A 24051-nucleotide genomic window follows, 5' to 3' on the forward strand; every position below is an offset into this window, starting at 1 on the left:
CACATACTGTATTGCATGCTTTTTGTATTACGCATCCTGTATTATCATTTGTATCTTCTATTTTGCATTGTAGATCTGCGTATATCTACACCCTTTGCTAATAAAACCTTATACTCACGATCACCACAGAGTAGCTTTTTCCCTTTAAAGTCCCATAAGAGGAACAAATTTCCCTATGTATAGACTATTGGGGATGTGGGTTAATCCTACTCTCTAGACCAACCTAGCACCACCCCTCCGTTATTACTAGCTCATTATGCCTTTGTCTTGCAGGTGGTTTTTTTTTTGTTTTTTTTTGTTTTTTAATTGGGTTTACTTCCTCTTTAAATGTCATAATGTCCTTTTGCATTATATAACAGGACATTTTCCTAAATGCTTGTAGCTAACTCGAATACCAGGGCCCATACTTAGTAGGCAAAAGGCTAGCCTGCAGTCCCCTCCAAATACCCCTGTCCAGGTTGTGTCTGTCACAGTACTGAAGTGGGTAAAGTATGGGCGGGAACACATACACAATTTTGGTATAATGTTCAGCGCTAAACCATCTGATGAAAAAGAATAAAGTTTAACATTTGAATGAAAAGGCATGCATCTGCATGCTGATACATGAAGGTGCAACCATGTGAATGGTGAGTGGATTGAAAGTTCTGGGGGGTGAACCCCTAAATGGAGGTTGTAAAGGGAGCAAGCCTGCTTCAGGCGTGGGCTGGGGAACCCGATCACTGTGAACAAAAGGAAAGCAAAAGGAGTAGAGAGAAGCGCCAAGCCAATCCTTTAAACAGCTTAGGAATTTATTCAGTATATAAGCATAAAACAAAACTTGCGTGAACAATGTTGGAACACTTGCAGAGTGCTAGAGCGGGTGGCAGCTTCCACATGCAGTGTTACAGGAGCACAGGAGGAGCGCCGGGAGGTCTCTATTGAGGAACCCACAAGCGCCATGTGTTAGCCGCAGCTGGAGCCTCATGGAGACGTCGGCTATGTGTCTCTGGGTTGGAGTGGTCCAAGGCTGTTAAACCGGGGAGCCGCCCACAGGCTGTCCGGCCAATCAGAACGCGTTTCAAAGGCACGGCCACGCCTTCTTCATTAGCCGTGGCTTCGTGGTGGGCACTTCAGAATGAAGAAGCCTCTCCATGACACCTCCAGAAGGGCTCAAATGACTTACATGTATGACAATAAAATGAAACAACCCCTGGACTGCATACACTATTTTCTGGAAACTTGGCCTTTAAACACCAATCCTGCTACTTGACACCAGGCGTGTGTGCCCTCTGGTAGCTATGCTCCAGTGCAAGTAATTGAAAGAGACCAGAGCAGAGGGTGGGTGATATTTTTGCAGCTTTAAATATTTCTTCATTTATACTACAAGGTGACATTGAGGTGTCACCCAGCACACAAGGATCCAACTGGGGAGATCAGTCTCTTTAACAGGAAATGCAGTCACTTTTGGAAGATTACTAGTAAATGTGCAGGTTACATGGAAAAGAAAGCGAGTTTTACTGGTTTGGCTATATTTTCATTTTTATTTTCCATTATTGCTATTTTTGACAGTATTCATATTTTCATCCATTGATCCTTGAAAATATTTATAACATTTCCATTCTTTAACCTCCCTGGCGGTATGATTATTTCAGATTTTTCATGCTGAAAGCGGTACAATTATATTGCATGGAAATTTGGCATTTTATATTGTAGGCCTGTAATTCTTAGGAATAATTCACTTAAATCTGTCCAAACAAGAGTCTAGTAGACATCCCGGGTATGATAAAGTTTGAAAAACGAAATCATCATATAATAATAAATAACTATAAATAATTATAACAAATAATAATATAATAATAATAAAAATTATTCAATAATGTAATCAAAAACACTAAAATTTGCTCAGTTGCAGAATTGTCGCTGTCATTACTTTCAGTGTTTGATTCAGTGATTCTAATTTATTATCGCTGTTTTCTAGCTGGTCTAAAACCACTTTTGATGTAAAGGGACGGTTTTGGTTGCTATGGACAATCTCCAGTTTCCAGGCAGAAAGAACATTATATATAATATAAAACTGCATGCAGGGCATTGGAGAAACCACTAGGGACAAAAGGGATGTGAAATAAATTGATACAGTAATGTAATCTGTAAGATTACAGTGTACTGTATATGTATTGTGTGTTCTACTTTTTGAATTTGGCGCCGCTCTCCGTCCCTGTGCGTCGCAACGTGTACTTGGAAGTGCAGTCGCTGTAAATCTGAGGGGAAGATCTGAAATGAAGGGAAGCTCTGCTGATTTTAGTATCCAATCATGTGCAAGCTAAAATGCTGTTTTTTATTTTCCTTGCACGTCTCCCTCGGATCTACAGTGACTGCATTTCCAAGTGCACTCAGTGCAATTTCAAGTGCAGTTTGCACTTGTAGTTTGCACTTGTAGTGCAAAGTGGGTTTTCCTTTAGTAAATAACCCCCATTGTGTCTAATTCTAGTTATATCTTTTATTTTACCTTGTAAATAGTTTATTGAATCATGCAAGACAAGGATTAAACAATATTTTATTGTGAAGCAAAAGAAAATTACAGACACAAATGCAGACGAATTGGATGCCAGAGAAATACCATTATCATTGATGCATTTGAAATTGATATTCACAATTATATAATAGTATACTGTTAGGGACAAAACATATCAGCAGAGACTGCAGGTCCATTAAAGGATCTAATTATAAAAACCTCACTGGGTGAATATCTGAGAATTGGCACAGCCATCATAAATAATCCCCGTGATGCCTCTATTATGTTTATTTCCTATGATCGTCAGCTCCATCTGCTGGCCATAATGTGGTATTTTGCTGAAATATCTTAATTAGGAAAAGACCACATTATGGCCATGACATGTAGCTGAACCAGAAAACCTTACGCCAAAAATAAAAGTGTGAATAATTGTAGATAGCTAATAGAAATTTTAATTGCTCCCCTAAAAGTGTAGATATACTACCTTGAGTGATAAAAAAAACAATAGCGCCCCCTCATTGTTGTTTTCATGACATGAAGCTGATGATCAGAGGAAATAACCATATTGGACACATTATAGGGATTATTTGTGAAGGCCATGTGAATTCTTGGACATTCGAACAGTGAATTATTTACAATAGATAAATAAGTATATCTAGCAAAAAAACTTGTTTTTAGTTTTGCATAGAGTAGGAAAGGATTAGCCTTCTTCCATTTTTTTTTTTTTTTATTACTACCCATGTCCCCATTGGAGAGATTCACCCTCTCTATTTGTACTGGTGGCCATTTTCATTAAGCAAGAAGGTAAGGGAAAATTAAAAAAATAGAAAATAAGGTAACAAATATAACAATTTGGATTTCCCACTTTGGTCATCATTCACTTGGATAAAAAGAAAAGTGGAACTCCCCAATGGGGACACAGACAGCAATACAAACTTGACAAAGGCTCCAACCCTTCTTTTCTCTAAAAAAATCTTAAAATAAAGTTTTCAGGAATATATACCTTTTAGCAAGCAGCAAATGAGCATTATATATCCTTCACTGACCACTGGGGAATAATTTAGCATCAAAGTTAATTGCAGGGACTCTGGACTTGAGTTGAAGTTGAGTTGGGGTCAGTTTTAGCCTACAGCATCTGCTGCTGTGAACTTTATGGATGAACTACTCCACTGTGTCTGCGGCTCCAAAAGTCAGTAAGGGCTTGTTTCAAAGCTAATTTAGTGATTGTTAAGAACATGTAAATACTTAAATGGCAATATGTTAGGCACAGTTTCACTTTATTTTATCAAAGTTACGTAACTATGAGCAGTAATACAAGAAGCTGAGGGGTTTCACCTAGATGATAAATCAATTTTGCTACAACATTTAAAATGTAGAACAGTTTTTTTTGGCTTATGTTTAGTTCATTAGGCATATTGCAGACAATTATGACGTTAATTCATATTGAACACTTTCTTTAAGCTGTTAAGAGCTTGTTCTTTAGTGATTTTCTGCCAGTCTTCTGGAAGTTTAGCTGGTTTTGCACGGTATTCTTCTGCAAATTGCTGATTAAACTTTACAAATATGTATTTCCAGTAATCCGAGGACTCTATGCTGGGGTCGGGCTGGATGGCCCAATCTGGATAATATGTTCGATACTCTTTGTATGGATGCCAATTGTTTTCTGAGTCTGAATTATTAAAACTGCTTTGGGATACAACAAGAGTAGAACAGATGTCAGTCATCAAAGTTTCATCACTTTCCCATCTATATCTTCCCAACCCTTGAGGTCGGTGGATAGATGAAAAGTGCTCCGTATGGTTTCCCCCTCCTGCTTCACAGGGGACTTTACAGAATGGACATTGCTTTCCGCATCCAACCACTTTCCTGCACAACTCGTCCTGAGGTTTCAATGTCACTTTGTAAAGTATACACTCAATATCCAAGGATCTCAGTTCTGTTAGAATTAGTTGTTCTGTCTCTGTGAGGAAATGGCAAACGCCAGATGAGAACTGCTCAACCGCAGCCGTGTTGTAGAAAGTGATCACTTTCATCTCATTCTGCGATATTACCAGTTGCCTTTGTAATTTCTCACACACATTTTCTAAAAATGATGATATATTTGGGCTTTCTAAGCACTTCTGTTCAAGCACTGTTTGAATTTCCACCTTAATGGAGGAGAGAATATTTTGATATAAATTTTCTAAAGTTGTTGAGCTGTTATACTTTTTTGAAATATAACCTAATATCCAGGTTTTAGAGAAGTTCTTGCATGACTTAATATATTTTACATACTTTGGGAATGACATTTCTTCCAATAATTCCTCTAGTATGTTATACTGAAAAAAGCTTCTGCTACTGAAGGTAATGCTGTCAGAGCTATTTAAGATGTCATCCACCATTTTTTCTCCAAGATGTTTGAAGACATAATCAGTAATTGCTGGTTTGAGACATCGTTCACAGAATTGTCGGGCTCTGTTCTGACTTTCATCTTTCTCTTGAAATATGCTGAGAAATGTGGAAAGATATTGAGGTTTTAGGTTCTCCAGACAAGCTGTTGAGTCATTATTTTTAATAAATGCATCATGTATCTTCTGAAACATTTGAGCCGCTTTTCCACAAATGGTAAGTTTGATATCTAGCTCAAAATATATTGTATATGGAAAGTCACAGTTACTTTCAAGTTGTTTGTTGATGACTTGTAATAATTCTTGGCAGTGGGTGTCATCATAATCTTGTGCAGTTGTAACTTTTTCTTCAATGTACTTTGCACACATCTCTATTAGTGAGAAAGCAAATTTTTCTAGCATTTCAGGCGTCTTCTTTTGAAGACTCAGAATGTTTTTAAAACGTTTCCACAAAGAATAATCAATGTGATTTTCACACAATCCAAATTGATGCTGACCAACGTTTTCTAGATTTACATTCTTTAATTGTTCATGTATAGCAGAACCTCTTCTTCTCAGGTCATTCCTCAGTTGTTGTGAAATTGCTTGATAAACATTACGTCTATTTAATTTCTTTATTTGCAAACCTGCCAGTGTCTTCTCCCACATGGACTCAAATTCTCGTTCTATTATCTCATCACTTAGCGTAGCTTTTTTCTCTCTACTAGTTTCCAGGAGACAACTAATTTTCTCTTCTATCAATTTCTGGTATTGATTCTGGATGTTTTGGACCTCATACATCCCTTTCTGAATAGAAACTGCTACACTACATTTGATCATAGCATTTCTTTCTAATTCTCTTCTAAGGAACTGTACACTCATTTTAAAATCTTCCCGATAACGTTCTACAAGATGAACATTTTCAGATTTACTGTTATAATATTTTTCTAATAAGTCCAGCATTTTGTTTTCCTCCTCAGACACCAGATGGCAAAGTTCTCTTCTGTATTCTTCACAAGTTTCTGGATCCAGACTCTCAGCTGACTGGTTTTTTATATTATTTTCAGTGGTGATGACAAAGTTGTAGACTTTTTTGGAGAATTCCCATTCCCATAGTGAAAACTGGATAGATAACGTATTATAAGCATCAGCTACCAGACTGTTGCGGAAACTGAAGATAAAATTTTCATGTTTCACTGCTTTCCACAAGCTTTCTATCCATGTGATAAATTCAGTAATATTGAAAGATGCATTATGGGTTTTCATGAACTCAAATAAATACTGCTTTAGTTTATGGATATTTTCACTGTACCCAGAGTTCACTGGGGCCATTGGGGGGACCCCTTGCCATAGACCAGGAATGTACCAGCTGTGTTTCTCCAGATTGTAGTCCAGCACATCATTGAATGATGTAATTCCAACTTTCTTCTCCATTTTTGCAGCCACTTTGGTCATCTCATCCAATTGTTCTAGAAGTTTCAACCTGTCTCTCATGTTCTTTTCATAAGCTGACACATCACTGACATTTTGGTGTACAAACTGGCAGCTAGGTTTCTTTCCAACTTCTTTCATCCGAAGAAAAGCATGAACAACAATCTGTAAAATATCCTTCATTTCTGATGTATTTTCCATGGCCATATTGACTATGGTGATATCACTCAGCCCAACCACTAGTGTGGCCAATTCATTGTCATGTTCATAAGTGTCCTCCAAAGAGGCCAACTCTGGAGCTTTCAATCCTTCAGTGTCAATCACCAGGATAAACTGACAGCCCAGCTCCTCCTGGAAGTTTTCTTTTACTTTTAAAAGAGTCATGAAGGCTCCTCGTGTGCATCTTCCACTGGCCACTGGGAACTGCAGACCAAACATGGTGTTCAGAAGTGTGGATTTTCCTGTACTCTGCACTCCCATCACAGTTATTACCCTTAATTTACTTCTAATTTTACTATTTTGCCCTACTCTATTGTCCAGCTCAGTCAGCACATCAGTTATCCATTTCATAGGGATGTTAGAGGAATCTCCATCAATCAACTCTAATGGAAATCCATCCAAGAGAAGGTCAGTAGCAACCCCTGAAAGCTTAGTAAACTGTGCTCTGTCTGCTGTAATAATTCCTTCTTTAACCATAGAACATTCAGCTTCATAAAACTGACCCAACTCACGTAAGAAATGTTCAATTCCTAAAGAACTGTCTGCGATTTTTTGGTCTACCTGCTTCAGTTCCTCTGGATTATCTGACCTGCTATTACATTTTTCTTTGTACTCCACCTGTAGAGCAGACAGGTTCCTCCTGGCAATGAAATCAAGTTCTATTTTCATCCATTTCAAAAAGTACTGTTTTTCTACCTGAGATAGATGAGTAATTGCATTAATAAACAATGATATAGCATCAGGCAAATCATGTTGGTGTTGCTCCTTTTGCAGTAAAACACGTTGCCTTTTAAGTTCATCTTGATATTGTTGGGCATTTTTCTCACCTTGGTTGGTCATTCTACAAAGCTCCTTTTCTACTTTGGACAGTTGTTTCCAAAGATCTCCTTGGAGTTTCAGCACTTCTTTCTTATAAACTTCCACATCTCTTATTACAGAGGTAATGTTACATGCATATGCTCTTGCTTTCTGACATGCAGGAAAGTCCTCATCGACATTAATCTGAAGTCCATATGTTTTATTCTTCATACTCTCTATTGCCAGTTGTTGGAGTCCTTCACTTAATAAGTTTTCAAGGATGTTCTGTATCTTCTTTACAAATTTGGCATCATTTGAATTGTTCACTTTGACTATAATTTGCTTTTTACTAAAGTTTAATGATTCCATTAGGCATTTCAAAAAGCACTGCGTTGCTTGGTCAATATCCTTGCCTGAACCTGGAGTAACAATAAAATAATACTGGGTGTCAGTGTTATTACAGGTTGATAACAGTTTGTACTGACTCTCAGAAATACTCTCAATGAATATAAACACTATTGATGATACTCGTGTCAGAAACGTGAACTGGTCCCAGTTGGACTCCAGGTCTCCTCGTAAGTTGGTCACTGCGATGGGCTCTGGGAAAACATCAGAGTTTCCACAAGGGAAATACCAGGACATTTCAACCAGTCCATCAGATATTTTCCTCTCAATGTTTCCTCCATCCATGTCATGGTGGATGAAAAAGTTGTGATATTGTTGAGCTGGATTTAGAATATAGTTTAGGGTTTTAGATTTGGACAATTTATTTTCCCCTAATCTGACAAAAGAGAAGATTGGCATTGGAGTATTAACAACATTTCCTTCTCTGAACCCTTTACTTTCTGATAGTGACTTAGGTCTCCACTTCTTCACGATATCTCTCATAGCCCAGAGCAGAAAGGTGCATTGTGACCCGTCACCAGTAGGGAGCAGCAAAGGGACAGAAAACTGACACATGGACAATTTAGTTACAATCTCTTGTTGCAGAAAGCTGTCTGAACAATGCAATACTGCACACAGGACATCCAGGGGGTGAATGACACTTGCTGTATCATGTTCAGCTTTAAACACATCAAAAACACTGTCATCATTTGATTCTTGATTATTCTCATCCTTGTTGAGTTGGGTGTTTCGTGAGGTCCTGTTCAAAGCCATGAGGTTCTTCAAGAAGTGCCATGGAATGTCCTTCATACTGCACAGCTCATCTAAACTGAGATTTTCTGACCCGATACATAGGATATCACTCAAGGTCACTTTTGAAGTCAGGTGGTGTTTTATACTAAGTTGTTCCAAAAGTTCCTGAAATGTGTTCTCCTTGCCTAGAAATGGAAAAGAAATTGCAGATATTAGCAACATTGTTTTGCAAAATGGAGCTAAAATCAACCTAATGCATTTACTAAAGATAGAAAATAACAATATACACATAATAAGGAACATTAATGCCGCGTGCACACGGTCAGAATTTCCGACAACAAATGTTCGATGGGAGCTTGTTGTCGGAAATTCCGACTGTGTGTAGGCTCCATCGGACATTTTCCGTTGTAATTTCCGACAAGCAAAATTTGAGGGCTGGAGCTCAAATTTTCCGGCAACAAAATCTGTTGTCGGAAATTACGATCGTGTGTACACAATTCCGACGCACAAAATTCCACACATGCTTTGAATCAAGCAGAAGAGCCGCACTGGCTATTGTACTTCATTTTTCTCGGCTCGTCGTACGTGTTTTACATCACCGCATTCTTGACGTTCGGAATTTACGACATTTGTGTGACCGTGTGTATGTAAGACAAGTTTGAGCCAACATCCGTCGGAAAAAAAAAACATGGATTTTGTTTTCGGAATGTGCGATCGTGTGTACGCGGCATTAGAAGTCAGTGAGCTTGAGACTCAAAGGAAAAGATATAAGGATGGGGCCAATAGTTTCATGCACAGCACACTGCAATGAAATTAGGGGAAAGTAGTGACAAACAAATTGAAGGTTTAAATTCATAACACTTATGCCCTGTACACACGATCAGACATTGATCGGACATTCCGACTACAAAATCCATCGGATTTTTTCCAAGGATTTTGGGCCAAACTTGTCTTGCATACACACGGTCGCACAAAGTTGTCGGAAAATCCGATCGTCCTGAACACGGTGACGTAAAACACGTACGTTGGGGCTATTGTAGCCAATAGCTTTCGTCTCTTAATTTATTCTGAGCATGCGTTGCACTTTGTGCGTCGGATTTTGTTGTCAGATATAAAATTCCCTGCTCTCAAACTTTGTGTGTCGGAAATTCCGACGGAAAAAGTCCGATGGAGCCCACACACGATCGGAATTTCCGTCAACACAATCCGATCGCACTTTTTCCATCGGAAAATCTGACTGTGTGTACAGGGCATTAGTCCATCATGGCAAAACATGGGGATAATAATGACATGGTGTGATAATAAACGATTCAATTATATTAGGTTGATCCTCTAAACAGGGCCGGGACAAGGGGTGGGTGGGAAAGGCGGCTGCCCTGGGCGCCATAGGTTTACTGTAGGGATGGGGGTGCCTTCCTTCTGTTGCAAGGCTGACAGGAGTAGTGACAGTGGCATTGATTTTGACTGCTGGGCATGGGATCCCCTTAGCTTGCACATAATGATGGGGAGAAGGGCACAGTGTGGCATCTTTTCCCCCTGGGCACTGGATGACCTTGTCCCAGTACTGCCTCTAAATAAGTACTTCACACTTGACTTCACCTAGGCAAAAAATGACAATTCTGACAAGATTAGAAAAGTGCAATCATTACAATATGTAGGCAAAAAACAGGCGATTGCTGCAATACACAGGTAACAAAGGGACAATTGTGACATTACACAATAGTCAATTGTCACAATTTCATTAGTGACAGCGCACCCTCACCCCCCTTCCCTTTGCTCCAGATTGCTAGTAAGCTGCAGAAAGTGATCCCATCTGCCTCTCGCCTCACACATCCAGGTGCTGGAGAAGATAGCCCAGTCAGCACCTCCTCCTAGATCTCTCCTACTTTCCGGCACAAATTCACTGCTCCATGCAGGGGGTTGACGGGAGCAATGACATTGATGTCATTACTCTTTTCAGCCTATCAGTGGCAGAGCTTGAAAGGAACTTCCACTAACCTGAAGATCCAGTAACCAATGGCAAGAGTCTCAGGGAATTATAATTAGAAGTCCTAACTGCTTGCTGACCAGCCGCCATCATTATACTGTATAGAGTAATAGGGCGTACACACGGTCGGACTTTTCGTCTACAAAAGTCCAACGGACGCAGACGGACTAAAGCTGGCTGGTAATCCGATCGTGTGTGGGCTTCCCCGGACTTTCAGCGGACTTTTTCAGCTTCAAATCCGACGGACTTTAGATTTGAAACATGCTTCAAATCTTTACGTCGTAACTACGACGGACCCCAAAATCCGCTCGTCTGTGTGCTAGTCCGGCGGACAAAAACCCACGCTAGGGCAGCTATTGGCTACTGGCTATCAACTTCCTTATTTTAGTCCGGTGTACGTCATCACATACGAATCCGTCAGGCTTTTGTGTGATCGTGTGTAGGCAAGTCCGTTCCTTAGAAAGTCTGCCGCAAGTCTGCCGAAAGTCCGCCGGAAGTCTGTCGGACAGGCTGCAGGACTTTTGTAGACGAAAAGTCCGACCGTGTGTATGCCCCATCAGGGAGGGTTATAATTTATGTAAGAGAAAGCTCCCAATCCACCCGTAGGAAGACCGTAATATGGGGATTTTTTATGTGCCAATAAACCAATACTCATTAAAATAAAATAAAACTTTATTTATACTTTAGTCGGTCCGACTTTGAAAATGCTCTCTGCACTACTTTGGTCTGACTTGGGCACGATTTCAGTCCATTGATTTGAATGTAAGTCGCATCCAAGTTGGATCATCATCTTAACTGATCCGACTTGTGGCATGTGACTTGTGCTCTGAGGATCTTGAGGGGAAACCCCATGGCAAAAAAAAAAAAGACGTGGGGTCTTCCTACCATACGAGACCCTTCACTCTGCTATGGATTTTAAGGGAAACCCCCACGCCAAAATAAAAATAAAAAAACGGCATGCCCCCCCCCCCCCCCCTCGAAATCCATACAGAACCTTATCTGAGCATGCAGCCCAGTTAGCTAGCATCCTCCCTTCTGGACCATACAGCCCATATGCCCTCAACATGGGGGGTGTGGGTGCTTTGGGCGGGGGGGCTTCTGCCCCAAGAAGCGGAGGGAGAAGAACCGGGACAAGAAGCGGAGGGAGAAGAATGGAGGAAGAAGACACAGAGCTATGACGGTGGGACATTCTTCATTTTTAATAGAGGACTTTTCCAAAACCTTCTCTTGTTTTTTTGTTACACTACACTTTTTTGGGGTGAATGGGTAGGGATATAATGTACCCCATACACATTCACATAGGGGGGAAGGGATCTGGGGCCCCCCTTGTTAAAGTGGGCTTCCAGATTTTGATAAGCCCCCTGCCCACAGACCCTCACAATCACTGACCAGGGTTGTCAGGGAGAGACCCTTGTCCCCATCAACATGAGGACAAGGTGCTTTAGGGTGAGCGTGTTGAGGGCATGTGACCTGGTAAGGTCCAGGAGGGGGGGCGCCCGCTCACCCCGCTTTTCTGACCTGCTGGGCTGCATGCTCAGATAAAGGTCTGGTATGGATTGTGGGGGTTGGGTTTGGATTGGCGTGGGGTTCCCCTAAAAATCCATACCAGACTGCAGGGTCTGGTATGGTCTTGGGGTTCTACCCCATGCCGTTTTTTTTATTTTGGCATCGGGTTTCCCCTCAAGATGCATACCAGGCTCAAAATAAGAACCTGTTCATTGAAGTCACATAGAAGTCGGACATGAAGTAGCAGGGCAAAGTCAGATCAGAAGTCATGCAACTCCCATGTCGGAGCAGTGTGAACATAGCCTAAATGAGAAAAACGGACTTGTCTGTGTGCCTGTTAGATTTCCCATCAATTAATATCTTAAAAGGAAATTACAGGAAATGTCCCTAATAGGAACACAATTGGCAAAATGCAACCATCTAACCCTTACCCACTCCATCCTGTCGAAGACCATCACTACTGCACCACCCAGGTGCCTCTGTCATCCTCCCAGCAGGGCAGAGGGCAGGAAGCACAGCAGGTCTGGACCAAGGGTGAGAGCCTCCTAACCTTTCAAGTCAAGTAGATGGTGATTGGTTGCTAGGATTCCGGGTGGTCCTAGCAACCAATCACCGGCTTGTTAACAAAAGCTGGGCAGCTCCCACCCTTGGTCCAGACTTGCTGTGCCTCCTGCCCTCTACCCTGCTGTGATGCAGAGGAGGGTGTAAAGGGTATTGAGGACACAGATGTTTGTTATTTGAAGGGGAGGTAGAACTGTCATGTGAAGGGAGTTGAGTACACTGATGGTAAAGGGAGGTACTTTGATGTGAAGTAGGACTGTGATGTAAAGGGGGGGGCTGTGGTATAAAGGGGGGCTGTGGTATAAAGGGGGGCTATGATGTGAAGGGGTGATGAGGACACTGATGTGAAGGAGGAACTGTGACATGATGGAAGCTGTCATATAAAGGGGAGACTGTAATGTGAAGGAGGGACTGTGATGTAAAGGGGGCTGTGATGTGAAAGGGGTATGAGGACACTGATGTAAAGGGTGAACTGTGATATGAAGAAAGCTGTGATGTAGAAGTGGGCTGTGATGTGAAGGGGGGATAAGGACACTGATGTAAAGGGGGGACTGTGGTATAAAAGGGGAACTGTGATGTGAAGGGGGTGAGGCCACTGATGTACAGGGGGGACTGTGATGTTAAGGGGGGCTGTTACATGAAGGGGCAGAGTGTAAAGGGGTTATTGTGATGTAAAGGGGGGGGGCTGTGATGTAAATGGGAGACTGTAATGTGAAGTAGGGACACTGATGTAAAGGGGGTGGACTGTGATATAAAGGAAGATGTGATGTAAAGGTGGGCTGTGATGTGAAGGGGGATGAGGACAACACTGATGTAAAGGGGGGCTGTGGTATAAAGAGGGGCTATGATGTGAAGGGGGGATGAGATCACTAGGGGGGTGAGGACATTGATGTAAAGGGGGACTGTGATGTAAAGGGGGGACTGTTCTTTAAAGAGGGGGCTGTGATGTGAAGGGAGGATGAGGACACTGATGTAAAGGGGGGACTGTGGTATAAAGGGAAGGTTGTGATATGAAGGGGGATAAGGGCATTAATGTAAAGGGGGGACTGTGATGTGAAGGGGGGATGAGGACACTGATGTACAGGACGGGCTGTGAAGTTAAGGGGGGCTGTTACATGAAGGGGCAGACTGAAAACACTGATGTAAAGGGGGGCTGTGATGTAAAGGGAGTGAGGACACTGATGTAAAGTGGTGATGTTAAGGAGGAAATGTAATGTGAAGGATCATAATACAAACATGAGATTTAGACATCTGCTGGAAGAAAATTCTACTTACCAGATCTCCATGAATTTTAATCCAATACATCTGCTTTAAAGCAGTAGAAAACCCTTTAAGAAAAAAATAAAAATTTCACCTGCAAGGCAATATCATAATGTGCTAGTATGCACCGCATACTTGCACATTATGAAAGACTTACCTTTAAACGAAGCCCTCCAGCAAGCCCTCACCACTGCAGAGGCTTCCATCTATACCCGATCTTCTTTCCGGGTTCACGGACTCCAGCAAACTGGTTGGCCAAGCCGCGATGACATCACTCTCTTTTTTCCAGCACTGTATTGTAGGGGGTAGGGCCTGCATCCAATTACGGGCTATCGCTTTTCTCGCCAAGAATAGTGTTTCATGTAGAAAGGTACGGAGGGGTTTGTCAGTGTCTAATTCAGGTAGCAAGCCGAGTAGACACATCTTGGGGTCTAGAGTAGCCGGAGAGCCCATCTGGTCGTGTAGGAAGCGAATCACTTGTATCCAGTATGCTTGGATAGTTGGGCAGGACCATATAAGGTGGTAGAAAGAGCCTGGGGTGTGGCCACATAAGCGGCAGCCTGGATTATACATGGGTTTGAAACGCGCTAATCTCTGAGGGGTCAAATATGTCCTATGTATAATATACAATTGTGTTAGGCGGTCTGACAATTTAGGGGAGACTTTTTTCGCGTCTTCCAAGATCTCGTCCCAGTCCTCATCCTCAATCAATCCGACGTCCGCCTCCCATTTAGATGACATCACTCTCATGCATGTGCGTGGCCGTGGCACACAGCTCTGAAGGAATGGCATGGGTATGCCGATGAAGTCACTGGCTGCTGCTCACTAGAATATCTCCTAAACAGTTCACGTTTGGGAGATATTCATTTTACTTACAGGTAAGCTTTATTATAAGCTTACCTGTAGGTAGAAATAACAAAAAAAAAAGTTTACTACCACTTTAAACCATTATAAATAATTCCCCTCCCAACAACAAATTTATAAAGCAAACATGCCTGCTGCAAGCCTGATTTTAGCACAATTGTCCATTTGTTGTCCATGTGTTGTCATGAATGCCAATTTGTTTCCTGCATATTGCCACATTTGCCAGTGCTGTCCACACTTTATCATAATTGCCATTATGTGTTGCCAAATTTGTTGTCCACCTTCTGTCAGAATTGTTAGTGTGTTGCCCATATTTATTGTAAACACTATATATTCAAGAGTTTTGAACACCTGACCAACACAGGGCCAAATGTATGTGGCCCCTTCCAAGTGAATGCGCTCAGGTGTTTCCGGTGATGGTAAAGTCATTTTAAACAATTTTAGACAATTGTATAAATCCAACCTTGTGGTAACCTTGGGGGATGTCCTATTCTAGGTCAATTACCTGACCTCACAAATGCTCTTTTGGCTGAATGGGCACACATATCCACAGACACACTCCAATCAGGGCTCTTAATGAGAGGGCACACCTGGGCACTGCCCAGGGGCCCCAGCTGCATGGGGGGCCCCTGCACTTTCACCAAAGCAGCTGGTCCTTGAGCCCACGCTGTCCCAAAATTGGGGGCCCCATGATGGCACTGAGGGTGATGGATATACAGGGGAGGTGGGCTGGCAGCGGTGCGCCGTGCTGTGCAGAGCGATTCCTATTATTTAACAGCCAGCAGGGAGGGGCGGGGCCAGAGTGCCAGTGATGCTCTGACCCCGCCCCATGCAGCTTGAATGCTCTGGATTCGAAGGCTGAGGGGTAGGAGCTGGAGTGGGAGCTGCTGAGTCGGCAGCACCTGCATAAGTAGCACCCCTCCTTCTGCATGCTTGACTGGTATAGGTGAGTGCAGTGCTGGAGGTGGGCACAGAGCCAAAAGTTTACATGCACTGTATCTCCACTGGAAAAGGGGGTACTACATGGATGGAATATTGGTGCTGGGGGATATCAAGGGTGTATGGGGGAAAACAATGCTGAGGGGGGATCTGGGGTGTTAAGGGGGTAGCAATGCTTGGGGTAGCTTGGGTGGCTATAGTGCTAGAGGTATCAGGGATGAAGAGAGGCCACAGTGTAGGGGGTATCAGGAATGTAGTGGGGTCACAATACAAGGGGTATCTTATGGTATATGGTTACAGTGATGGGGGAATATCTAGGGTGTAGAGGGGTCAGAGTGCTGAGGGGATATCTAGGGTGTAGAGGGGTCAGAGTGCTGGGGGGGACATCTGGAGTGTAGAGGGGTCCGAGTGCTGGGGGGATATCTGGGATGTAGAGGGGTCAGAGTGCTGGGGGGATATCTGGAGTGTAGAGGGGTCAGAGTGCTGGGGGGATACCTGGAGTGTAGAGGGGTCAGAGTGCTGGGGGGATTCCTTGGGTGTAGAGGGGTCAGAGTGCTGGGGGATATCTGGGGTGTAGAGGGGTCAGAGTGCTGGGGGGATATCTGGGGTGTAGAGGGGCCAGAGTACCGGGGCGATATCTGGGGTGTAGAGGGGTCAGAGTGCTGGGGGGGATATCTGGGGCGTAGAGGGGTCAGAGTGCTGGGGTGATCTCTGGGGTGTAGAGGGGTGATAGTGCTGGAAGGATATCTGGGGCGTAGAGGGGTCAGAGTGCTGGGGGGATATCTGGGGTGTAGAGGGGTCAGAGTGCTGGGAGGATATGTGGGGTGTAGAGGGGTCAGAGTGCTGGGGGGATATCTGGGGTGTAGAGGGGCCAGAGTATCGGAGGGATATCTGGGGTGTAGAGGGGTCAGAGTGCTGAGAGGATATCTGGGGTGTAGAGTGGTGATAGTGCTGGAAGGATATCTGGGGTGTAGAGGGGTCAGAGTGCTGGGAGGATATCTGGGGTGTAGAGGGGTCAGAGTGCTGGGGGGATATCTGGGGTGTAGAGGGGCCAGAGTACCGGGGGGATATCTGGGGTGTAGAGGGGTCAGAGTGCTGGGAGGATATCTGGGGTGTAGAGGGGTGATAGTGCTGGAAGGATATCTGGGGCGTAGAGGGGTCAGAGTGCTGGGGGGATATCTGGGGTGTAGAGGGGTCAGAGTGCTTGGAGGATATCTGGGGTGTAGAGGGGCCAGAGTATCGGGGGGATATCTGGGGTGTAGAGGGGTCAGAGTGCTGAGAGGATATCTGGGGTGTAGAGGGGTGATAGTGCTGGAAGGATATCTGGGGTGTAGAGGGGTCAGAGTGCTGGGAGGATATCTGGGGTGTAGAGGGGTCAGAGTGCTGGGGGGATATCTGGGGTGTAGAGGGGCCAGAGTACCGGGGGGATATCTGGGGTGTAGAGGGGTCAGAGTGCTGGGAGGATATCTGGGGTGTAGAGGGGTGATAGTGCTGGAAGGATATCTGGGGCGTAGAGGGGTCAGAGTGCTGGGGGGATATCTGGGGTGTAGAGGGGTCAGAGTGCTGGGAGGATATCTGGGGTGTAGAGGGGCCAGAGTATCGGGGGGATATCTGGGGTGTAGAGGGGTCAGAGTGCTGAGAGGATATCTGGGGTGTAGAGGGGTGATAGTGCTGTAAGGATATCTGGGGCGTAGAGGGGTCAGAGTGCTGGGAGGATATCTGGAGTGTAGAGGGGTCAGAGTGCTGGGGGGATATCTGGGGTGTAGAGGGGCCAGAGTACCGGGGGGATATCTGGGGTGTAGAGGGGTCAGAGTGCTGGGAGGATATCTGGGGTGTAGAGGAGTCAGAGCGCTGGGGGGGACATCTGGGGTGTAGAGGGGTCCGAGTGCTGGGGGGATATCTGGGATGTAGAGGGGACAGAGTGCTGGGGGGATATCTGGAGTGTAGTGGGGTCAGAGTGCTGGGGGATACCTTGGGTGTAGAGGGATCAGAGTGCTGGGGGGATATCTGGGGTGTAGAGGGGTCAGAGTGCTGGGGTGATCTCTGGGGTGTAGAGGGGTGATAGTGCTGGAAGGATATCTGGGGCGTAGAGGGGTCAGAGTGCTGGGGGGATATCTGGGGTGTAGAGGGGTCAGAGTGCTGGGAGGATATCTGGGGTGTAGAGGGGTCAGAGTGCTGGGGGGATATCTGGGGTGTAGAGGGGTCAGAGTGCTGAGAGGATATCTGGGGTGTAGAGGGGTGATAGTGCTGGAAGGATATCTGGGGTGTAGAGGGGTCAGAGTGCTGGGAGGATATCTGGGGTGTAGAGGGGTCAGAGTGCTGGGGGGATATCTGGGGTGTAGAGGGGCCAGAGTACCGGGGGGTTATCTGGGGTGTAGAGGGGTCAGAGTGCTGGGAGGATATCTGGGGTGTAGAAGGGTGATAGTGCTAGAAGGATATCTGGGGCGTAGAGGGGTCAGAGTGCTGGGGGGATATCTGGGGTGTAGAGGGGTCAGAGTGCTGGGAGGATATCTGGGGTGTAGAGGGGCCAGAGTATCGGGGGGATATCTGGGGTGTAGAGGGGTCAGAGTGCTGAGAGGATATCTGGGTTGTAGAGGGGTGATAGTGCTGGAAGGATATCTGGGGTGTAGAGGGGTCAGAGTGCTGGGAGGATATCTGGGGTGTAGAGGGGTCAGAGTGCTGGGGGGATATCTGGGGTGTAGAGGAGTCAGAGCACTGGGGGGGACATCTGGGGTGTAGAGGGGTCAGAGTGCTGGGGGGATATCTGGGGTGTAGAGGGGTCAGAGTGCTGGGAGGATATCTGGGGTGTAGAGGGGTCAGAGTGCTGGGGGGATATCTGGGGTGTAGAGGGGTCAGAGTGCTGAGAGGATATCTGGGGTGTAGAGGGGTGATAGTGCTGGAAGGATATCTGGGGTGTAGAGGGGTCAGAGTGCTGGGAGGATATCTGGGGTGTAGAGGGGTCAGAGTGCTGGGGGGATATCTGGGGTGTAGAGGGGCCAGAGTACCGGGGGGTTATCTGGGGTGTAGAGGGGTCAGAGTGCTGGGAGGATATCTGGGGTGTAGAAGGGTGATAGTGCTAGAAGGATATCTGGGGCGTAGAGGGGTCAGAGTGCTGGGGGGATATCTGGGGTGTAGAGGGGTCAGAGTGCTGGGAGGATATCTGGGGTGTAGAGGGGCCAGAGTATCGGGGGGATATCTGGGGTGTAGAGGGGTCAGAGTGCTGAGAGGATATCTGGGGTGTAGAGGGGTGATAGTGCTGGAAGGATATCTGGGGTGTAGAGGGGTCAGAGTGCTGGGAGGATATCTGGGGTGTAGAGGGGTCAGAGTGCTGGGGGGATATCTGGGGTGTAGAGGGGCCAGAGTACCGGGGGGTTATCTGGGGTGTAGAGGGGTCAGAGTGCTGGGAGGATATCTGGGGTGTAGAGGGGTGATAGTGCTGGAAGGATATCTGGGGCGTAGAGGGGTCAGAGTGCTGGGGGGATATCTGGGGTGTAGAGGGGTCAGAGTGCTGGGAGGATATCTGGGGTGTAGAGGGGCCAGAGTATCGGGGGGATATCTGGGGTGTAGAGGGGTCAGAGTGCTGAGAGGATATCTGGGGTGTAGAGGGGTGATAGTGCTGGAAGGATATCTGGGGTGTAGAGGGGTCAGAGTGCTGGGAGGATATCTGGGGTGTAGAGGGGTGATAGTGCTGGGGGGATATCTGGGGTGTAGAGGAGTCAGAGCGCTGGGGGGGACATCTGGGGTGTAGAGGGGTCCGAGTGCTGGGGGGATATCTGGGATGTAGAGGGGTCAGAGTGCTGGGGGATACCTTGGGTGTAGAGGCATCAGAGTGCTGGGAGGACATCTGGGGTGTAGAGGGGTCAGAGTGCTGGGGGATACCTTGGGTGTAGAGGCATCAGAGTGCTGGGGGGATATCTGGGGTGTAGAGGGGTCAGAGTGCTGGGGGGATATCTGGGGTGTAGAGGGGCTAGAGTACCGGGGCGATATCTGGGGTGTAGAGGGGTCAGAGTGCTGGGGGGATATCTGGGGTGTAGAGGGGCCAGAGTACCGGGGGGATATCTGGGGTGTAGAGGGGTCCGAGTGCTGGGAGGATATCTGGGGTGTAGAGGGGTCAGAGTGCTGGGGGGGACATCTGGGGTGTAGAGGGGTCCGAGTGCTGGGGGGATATCTGGGATGTAGAGGGGTCAGAGTGCTGGGGGGATATCTGGAGTGTAGAGGGGTCAGAGTGCTGGGGGATACCTTGGGTGTAGAGGGATCAGAGTGCTGGGGGGATATCTGAGGTGTAGAGGGGTCAGAGTGCTGGGGGGATATCTGGGGTGTAGAGGGGCCAGAGTACCGGGGCGATATCTGGGGTGTAGAGGGTTCAGAGTGCTGGGGGGATATCTGGGGAGTAGAGGGGTCAGAGTGCTGGGGTGATCTCTGGGGTGTAGAGGGGTGATAGTGCTGGAAGGATATCTGTAGCGTAGAGGGGTCAGAGTGCTGGAGTTATATCTGGGGTGTAGAGGGGTCAGTGTGCTGGGAGGATATCTGGGGTGTAGAGGGGTCAGAGTGCTGGGAGGATATCTGGGGTGTAGAGGGGTCAGAGTGCTGGGGGGATATCTGGGGTGTAGAGGGGCCAGAGTACCAGGGGGATATCTGGGGTGTAGAGGGGTCAGAGTGCTGGGAGGATATCTGGGGTGTAGAGGGGTCAGAGTGCTGGGGGGATATCTGGGATGTAGAGAGGTCAGAGTGCTGGGAGGATATCTGGGGTGTAGAGGGGTCAGAGTGCTGGGGGGATATCTGGGGTGTAGAGGGGCCAGAGTGCTGGGAGGATATCTGGGGTGTAGAGGGGTCAGAGTGCTGGGAGGATATCTGGGGTGTAGAGGGGTCAGAGTGCTGGGGGGGACATCTGGGGTGTAGAGGGGTCAGAGTGCTGGGGGAATATCTGGGATTTAGAGGAGTCAGAGTGTTGGGGGGATATCTGGGGTGTAGAGGGGCCAGAGTTCTGGGAGGATATCTGGGGTGTAGAGGGGTCAGAGTGCTGGGGGGGACATCTGGGGTGTAGAGGGGTCCGAGTGCTGGGGGGATATCTGGGATGTAGAGGAGTCAGAGTGCTGGGGGCATATCTGGGGTGTAGAGGGGTCCGAGTTCTGGGGGGATATCTGGGATGTAGAGGAGTCAGAGTGCTGGGGGGATATCTGGGGTGTAGAGGGATCAGAGTGCTGGGAGGATATCTGGGGTGTAGAGGGGTCAGAGTACTGGGGGGATATCTGGGGTGTAGAGGGGTCAGAGTGCTGGGAGGATATCTGGGGTGTAGAGGGGTCAGAGTACTGGGGGGATATCTGGGGTGTAGAGGGGTCAGAGTGCTGGGGGGACATCTGGGGTGTAGAGGGGTCCGAGTGCTGGGGGGATATCTGGGGTGTAGAGGGGTCCGAGTGCTGGGGGGATGTCTGGGGTGTAGAGGGGTCATAGTGCTGGGGGGATATCTGGGGCGTAGAGGGGTCAGAGTGCTGGGGGGATATCTAGGATGTAGAGGGGTCAGAGTGCTGGGGGGATATCTGGGGTGTAGAGGGGTCAGAGTGCTGGGGGGATATCTGGGGTGTAGAGGGGCCATAGTGCTGGGGAGGCATCAATCTAGCAGATATATTATATGCACAGGACAGCTTTGTTACTTTATGTATGTAGTATTTTCCCACTGTTTCTTTGCTGTACAGAATAATTGTTCATGTAGTTAATGTGGAGCTCCACCCAAAAGGGGAAGCTCTGCTTGTCTACCTCCTACCTACTTGATGTCTGTTTACCTGTGCTGTCTCCATTATACGGGCCCCAGGGCATTACTTTGCCCAGGGGCCCATGATGCTGTTAAGATGGCCCTGACTCCAATATCTTCTGCAAAACCTTCCCAGAAGACTGAAGGTTGTTGCTATAAAGGTGGTGGGGGAAGGGGCAACCTCAACTCCAAATAAATACCCATGGTTTAGGAGGGGGATGTCCAACTAGCTCATATGGGTGTGATGGTCAGGTGTAAACAAATACTTGGCCACACAATGTATTGTTGCAACTACCACTATGTTGCTGCCCACATCCTACCGCATTTCCCCGCTAGCACAGTTTAGTGCTGTGCAGCCTTCCATGTGAGTTTGTAAGCACATACTATTAATCATTTTTTATAATAATTTACTCACCTTCCTGGAGGAACTGAGGCAACCTGGACAAGCTAGGAAACCTAGAAATTATATTTTCCAGATGATATAGGAATTCTTCTGAGGCTGGTTCCCCCTTCTGAAGTATAATGTCAATCATCTTTTCAGCTCTCACTCTGGGATCCTCATCATATTGGAGATCCATGTATTCCTCCAGAGATAGGAGATGGAGAGAGTCCAACTCATCACACAATCCATCCACATCTTCCTCAAATACTTGCAGCAATTTCTCTTTCAGGCTTCTTAAAGTCTGTGACGCTTCCTCAGAAGAAGACATGTTGAAAGCTATTCTGTAAGTAGATACAAAAAAAACACAAATAATATATAGCAGTATTTGTGACATGCCTAGGAAATGTTGGCTACTATAATAAAATCATGTAAGAACCATCAGTAAAAAAAACTAAAATACATTAAAGATCCGTTGATGTGGACATTTTTTTATTCAAGGAGGCGGGCCTCAGGCCAGGAGAATGTACGTAAAGCATGTTGGAGTTAATTCCTAACAGGTGTGTGCCTAACCTATTGCATGAAGAAAGAGGGAGGAACTCTTAACAAGCTTGATGGGAGCTGGCAGCGAATCAGGGCTGCTTACCTAGAGCCTACTATGCCATCTATTCCTCCTTCCCCAATATAGATCAAGATAGGCATTGAAACCATATTTAGATTACTGATCCAGCACCGCTTCCTCCTCCACTATCTGACAAGACACCATACTATCACCCTATATACAGATTACTGATCCAGCACTTCTTCCTCCTCCGCTATCTAACAAGACACCATACTATCACTTTATATACAGATTACTGATCCAGCACCGCTTCCTCTTCCACTATCTGATAAGACACCATACTATCACCCTATATACAGATTACTGATCCAGCACCGCTTCCTCCTCCACTATCTGATAAAACACACACTATTACCTAATATAAAGTTGCACATGGATCATTTTATCAGGACTGTGGTTACAAAGCACACCCCCTTTTCTAAACCTAGTGAGATTGGTGTCTTTTTTGTTCTGCAATAAAAAGGTATCAGGACCCTCTGTGATTTACAGTGCTTTTATAAAACCCCCTCTCTTCATATATATGTAATTTTTAACAGCATTAAGGTGGAGTTCCACCGCTCCCACTTCCGGGCATAGATACCCGAGCCACCCGCCGGTATCTACGCCACTTCCGGCGCCTTCTCCACCCCCCCCCCATTCTCTTCTGGGAGACACACAGGTCCCAGAAGTCAGCAGGGACCAGTGGCATCGCGCAGCGTGAGTCGCACGTGAGCAGTAGGGGACCAGGAAGTGAAGCCGCAAAGCTTCACTTCCTGATTCCCTTACCGAAGATGGCGGTGGCAGCACTCGAGAGCCGAGCTTTAAATCGGCTTCGGGTGCCGACATCGCGGGCGCCCTGGACAGGTGAGTGTCCTTATTTTAAAAGTCAGCAGCTACAGGATTTTTAGCTGCTGACTTTTAAAAATAAAAAATTTGGCGGAACTTCCCTTTAAGATCACCAATGGTGTGAAATATGTAGAAGTGATCAGAATTTTCGATATCTCTCTGTAGTCTGAATACTGTACATTAGATCTGCCGGGTTGCTATATTATATTATCTCATATCTTATATTACTTTATAATCATATTATATTACATTATGTTATATTAGCTAGGTAATAGTAAGGCTATCCTGTAAACGAACATCACTCAAATACCATTTCATATTCCCATACACTACAAAGGCTTTACTATACCTGCACCTTCCCACACAGGGAATTATAAAAGTACATTTAGATATCAGGATTATACACAGATACATGTCATATGGGAGCTGTAGAGACAAATGGAGGATCCAGATAAACTCACAGGAAGAAAATGAAGAATTGTCTGTAATTGTAAATTTTCTACTGACCTTCCATCCACGGTCCTTTTCTGGAGAGAGGAGATCTGGGTATCTGATGCCACTCAGCTCAGTTCTCATAAATATATATATATAGAGAGGGGGTGGAGGGGAAATGCAGAGCGATTCTGGAGAAATGAAACTAAAACTAACATCTCCAGTATCTGGCTGTGGATTTATTGTTTGCAGTTCTGATGGCATCCCTCCAGATAGAAACACAGTCAGCTCCATTCATCTCTTATTTTTTCATGGTTACCTTTTCTCAATGTAGGTGTATGTATAGCCAGAAACTTTTTTTCCAAGTTTCGGATGGAGTGGGGAGGATTAGAACTCTTGTCAGGTTGTCATAACTTTTTGGGGCTTTGAGAGATTTCCCAATGATTATGGTTTTCCCCGACAAGAGGGGAGACAGGAACCTGACT

General features: G+C 45.9%; 1 protein-coding gene across 1 annotated transcript; it reads right to left on the minus strand.

Annotated features, from left to right (window-relative positions):
• Window positions 1–2519: 2519 nt before the first annotated feature.
• LOC141148327 (up-regulator of cell proliferation-like) lies at window positions 2520–23767 on the minus strand. Its single transcript, XM_073635654.1, has 3 exons — window positions 23642–23767; window positions 21724–22031; window positions 2520–8627 (listed from the first exon to the last, which is right to left on the minus strand). Exons 2-3 carry the CDS (start codon window positions 22016–22018, stop codon window positions 3925–3927), a joined length of 4998 nt encoding a protein of 1665 aa, XP_073491755.1. The 5' UTR covers window positions 22019–22031; window positions 23642–23767; the 3' UTR covers window positions 2520–3924.
• Window positions 23768–24051: the final 284 nt, after the last annotated feature.

This window comes from Aquarana catesbeiana, linkage group LG06 (genome assembly GCF_042186555.1).
Source record: "Aquarana catesbeiana isolate 2022-GZ linkage group LG06, ASM4218655v1, whole genome shotgun sequence".
Taxonomy (NCBI): Eukaryota; Metazoa; Chordata; class Amphibia; order Anura; family Ranidae; genus Aquarana; species Aquarana catesbeiana.

What these genes read in the sequence shown, in the direction of transcription:
- LOC141148327 (XM_073635654.1), bottom strand. Translation starts at nt 22,018, where the DNA reads ATGTCTTCTTCTGAGGAAGCGTCACAGACTTTAAGAAGCCTGAAAGAG. An exon ending in GCCTCAGTTCCTCCAGGAAG is followed by an intron (nt 8,628 to 21,723) that starts GTGAGTAAATTA and finishes TTCCATTTCTAG; the next exon opens with GCAAGGAGAACACATTTCAG.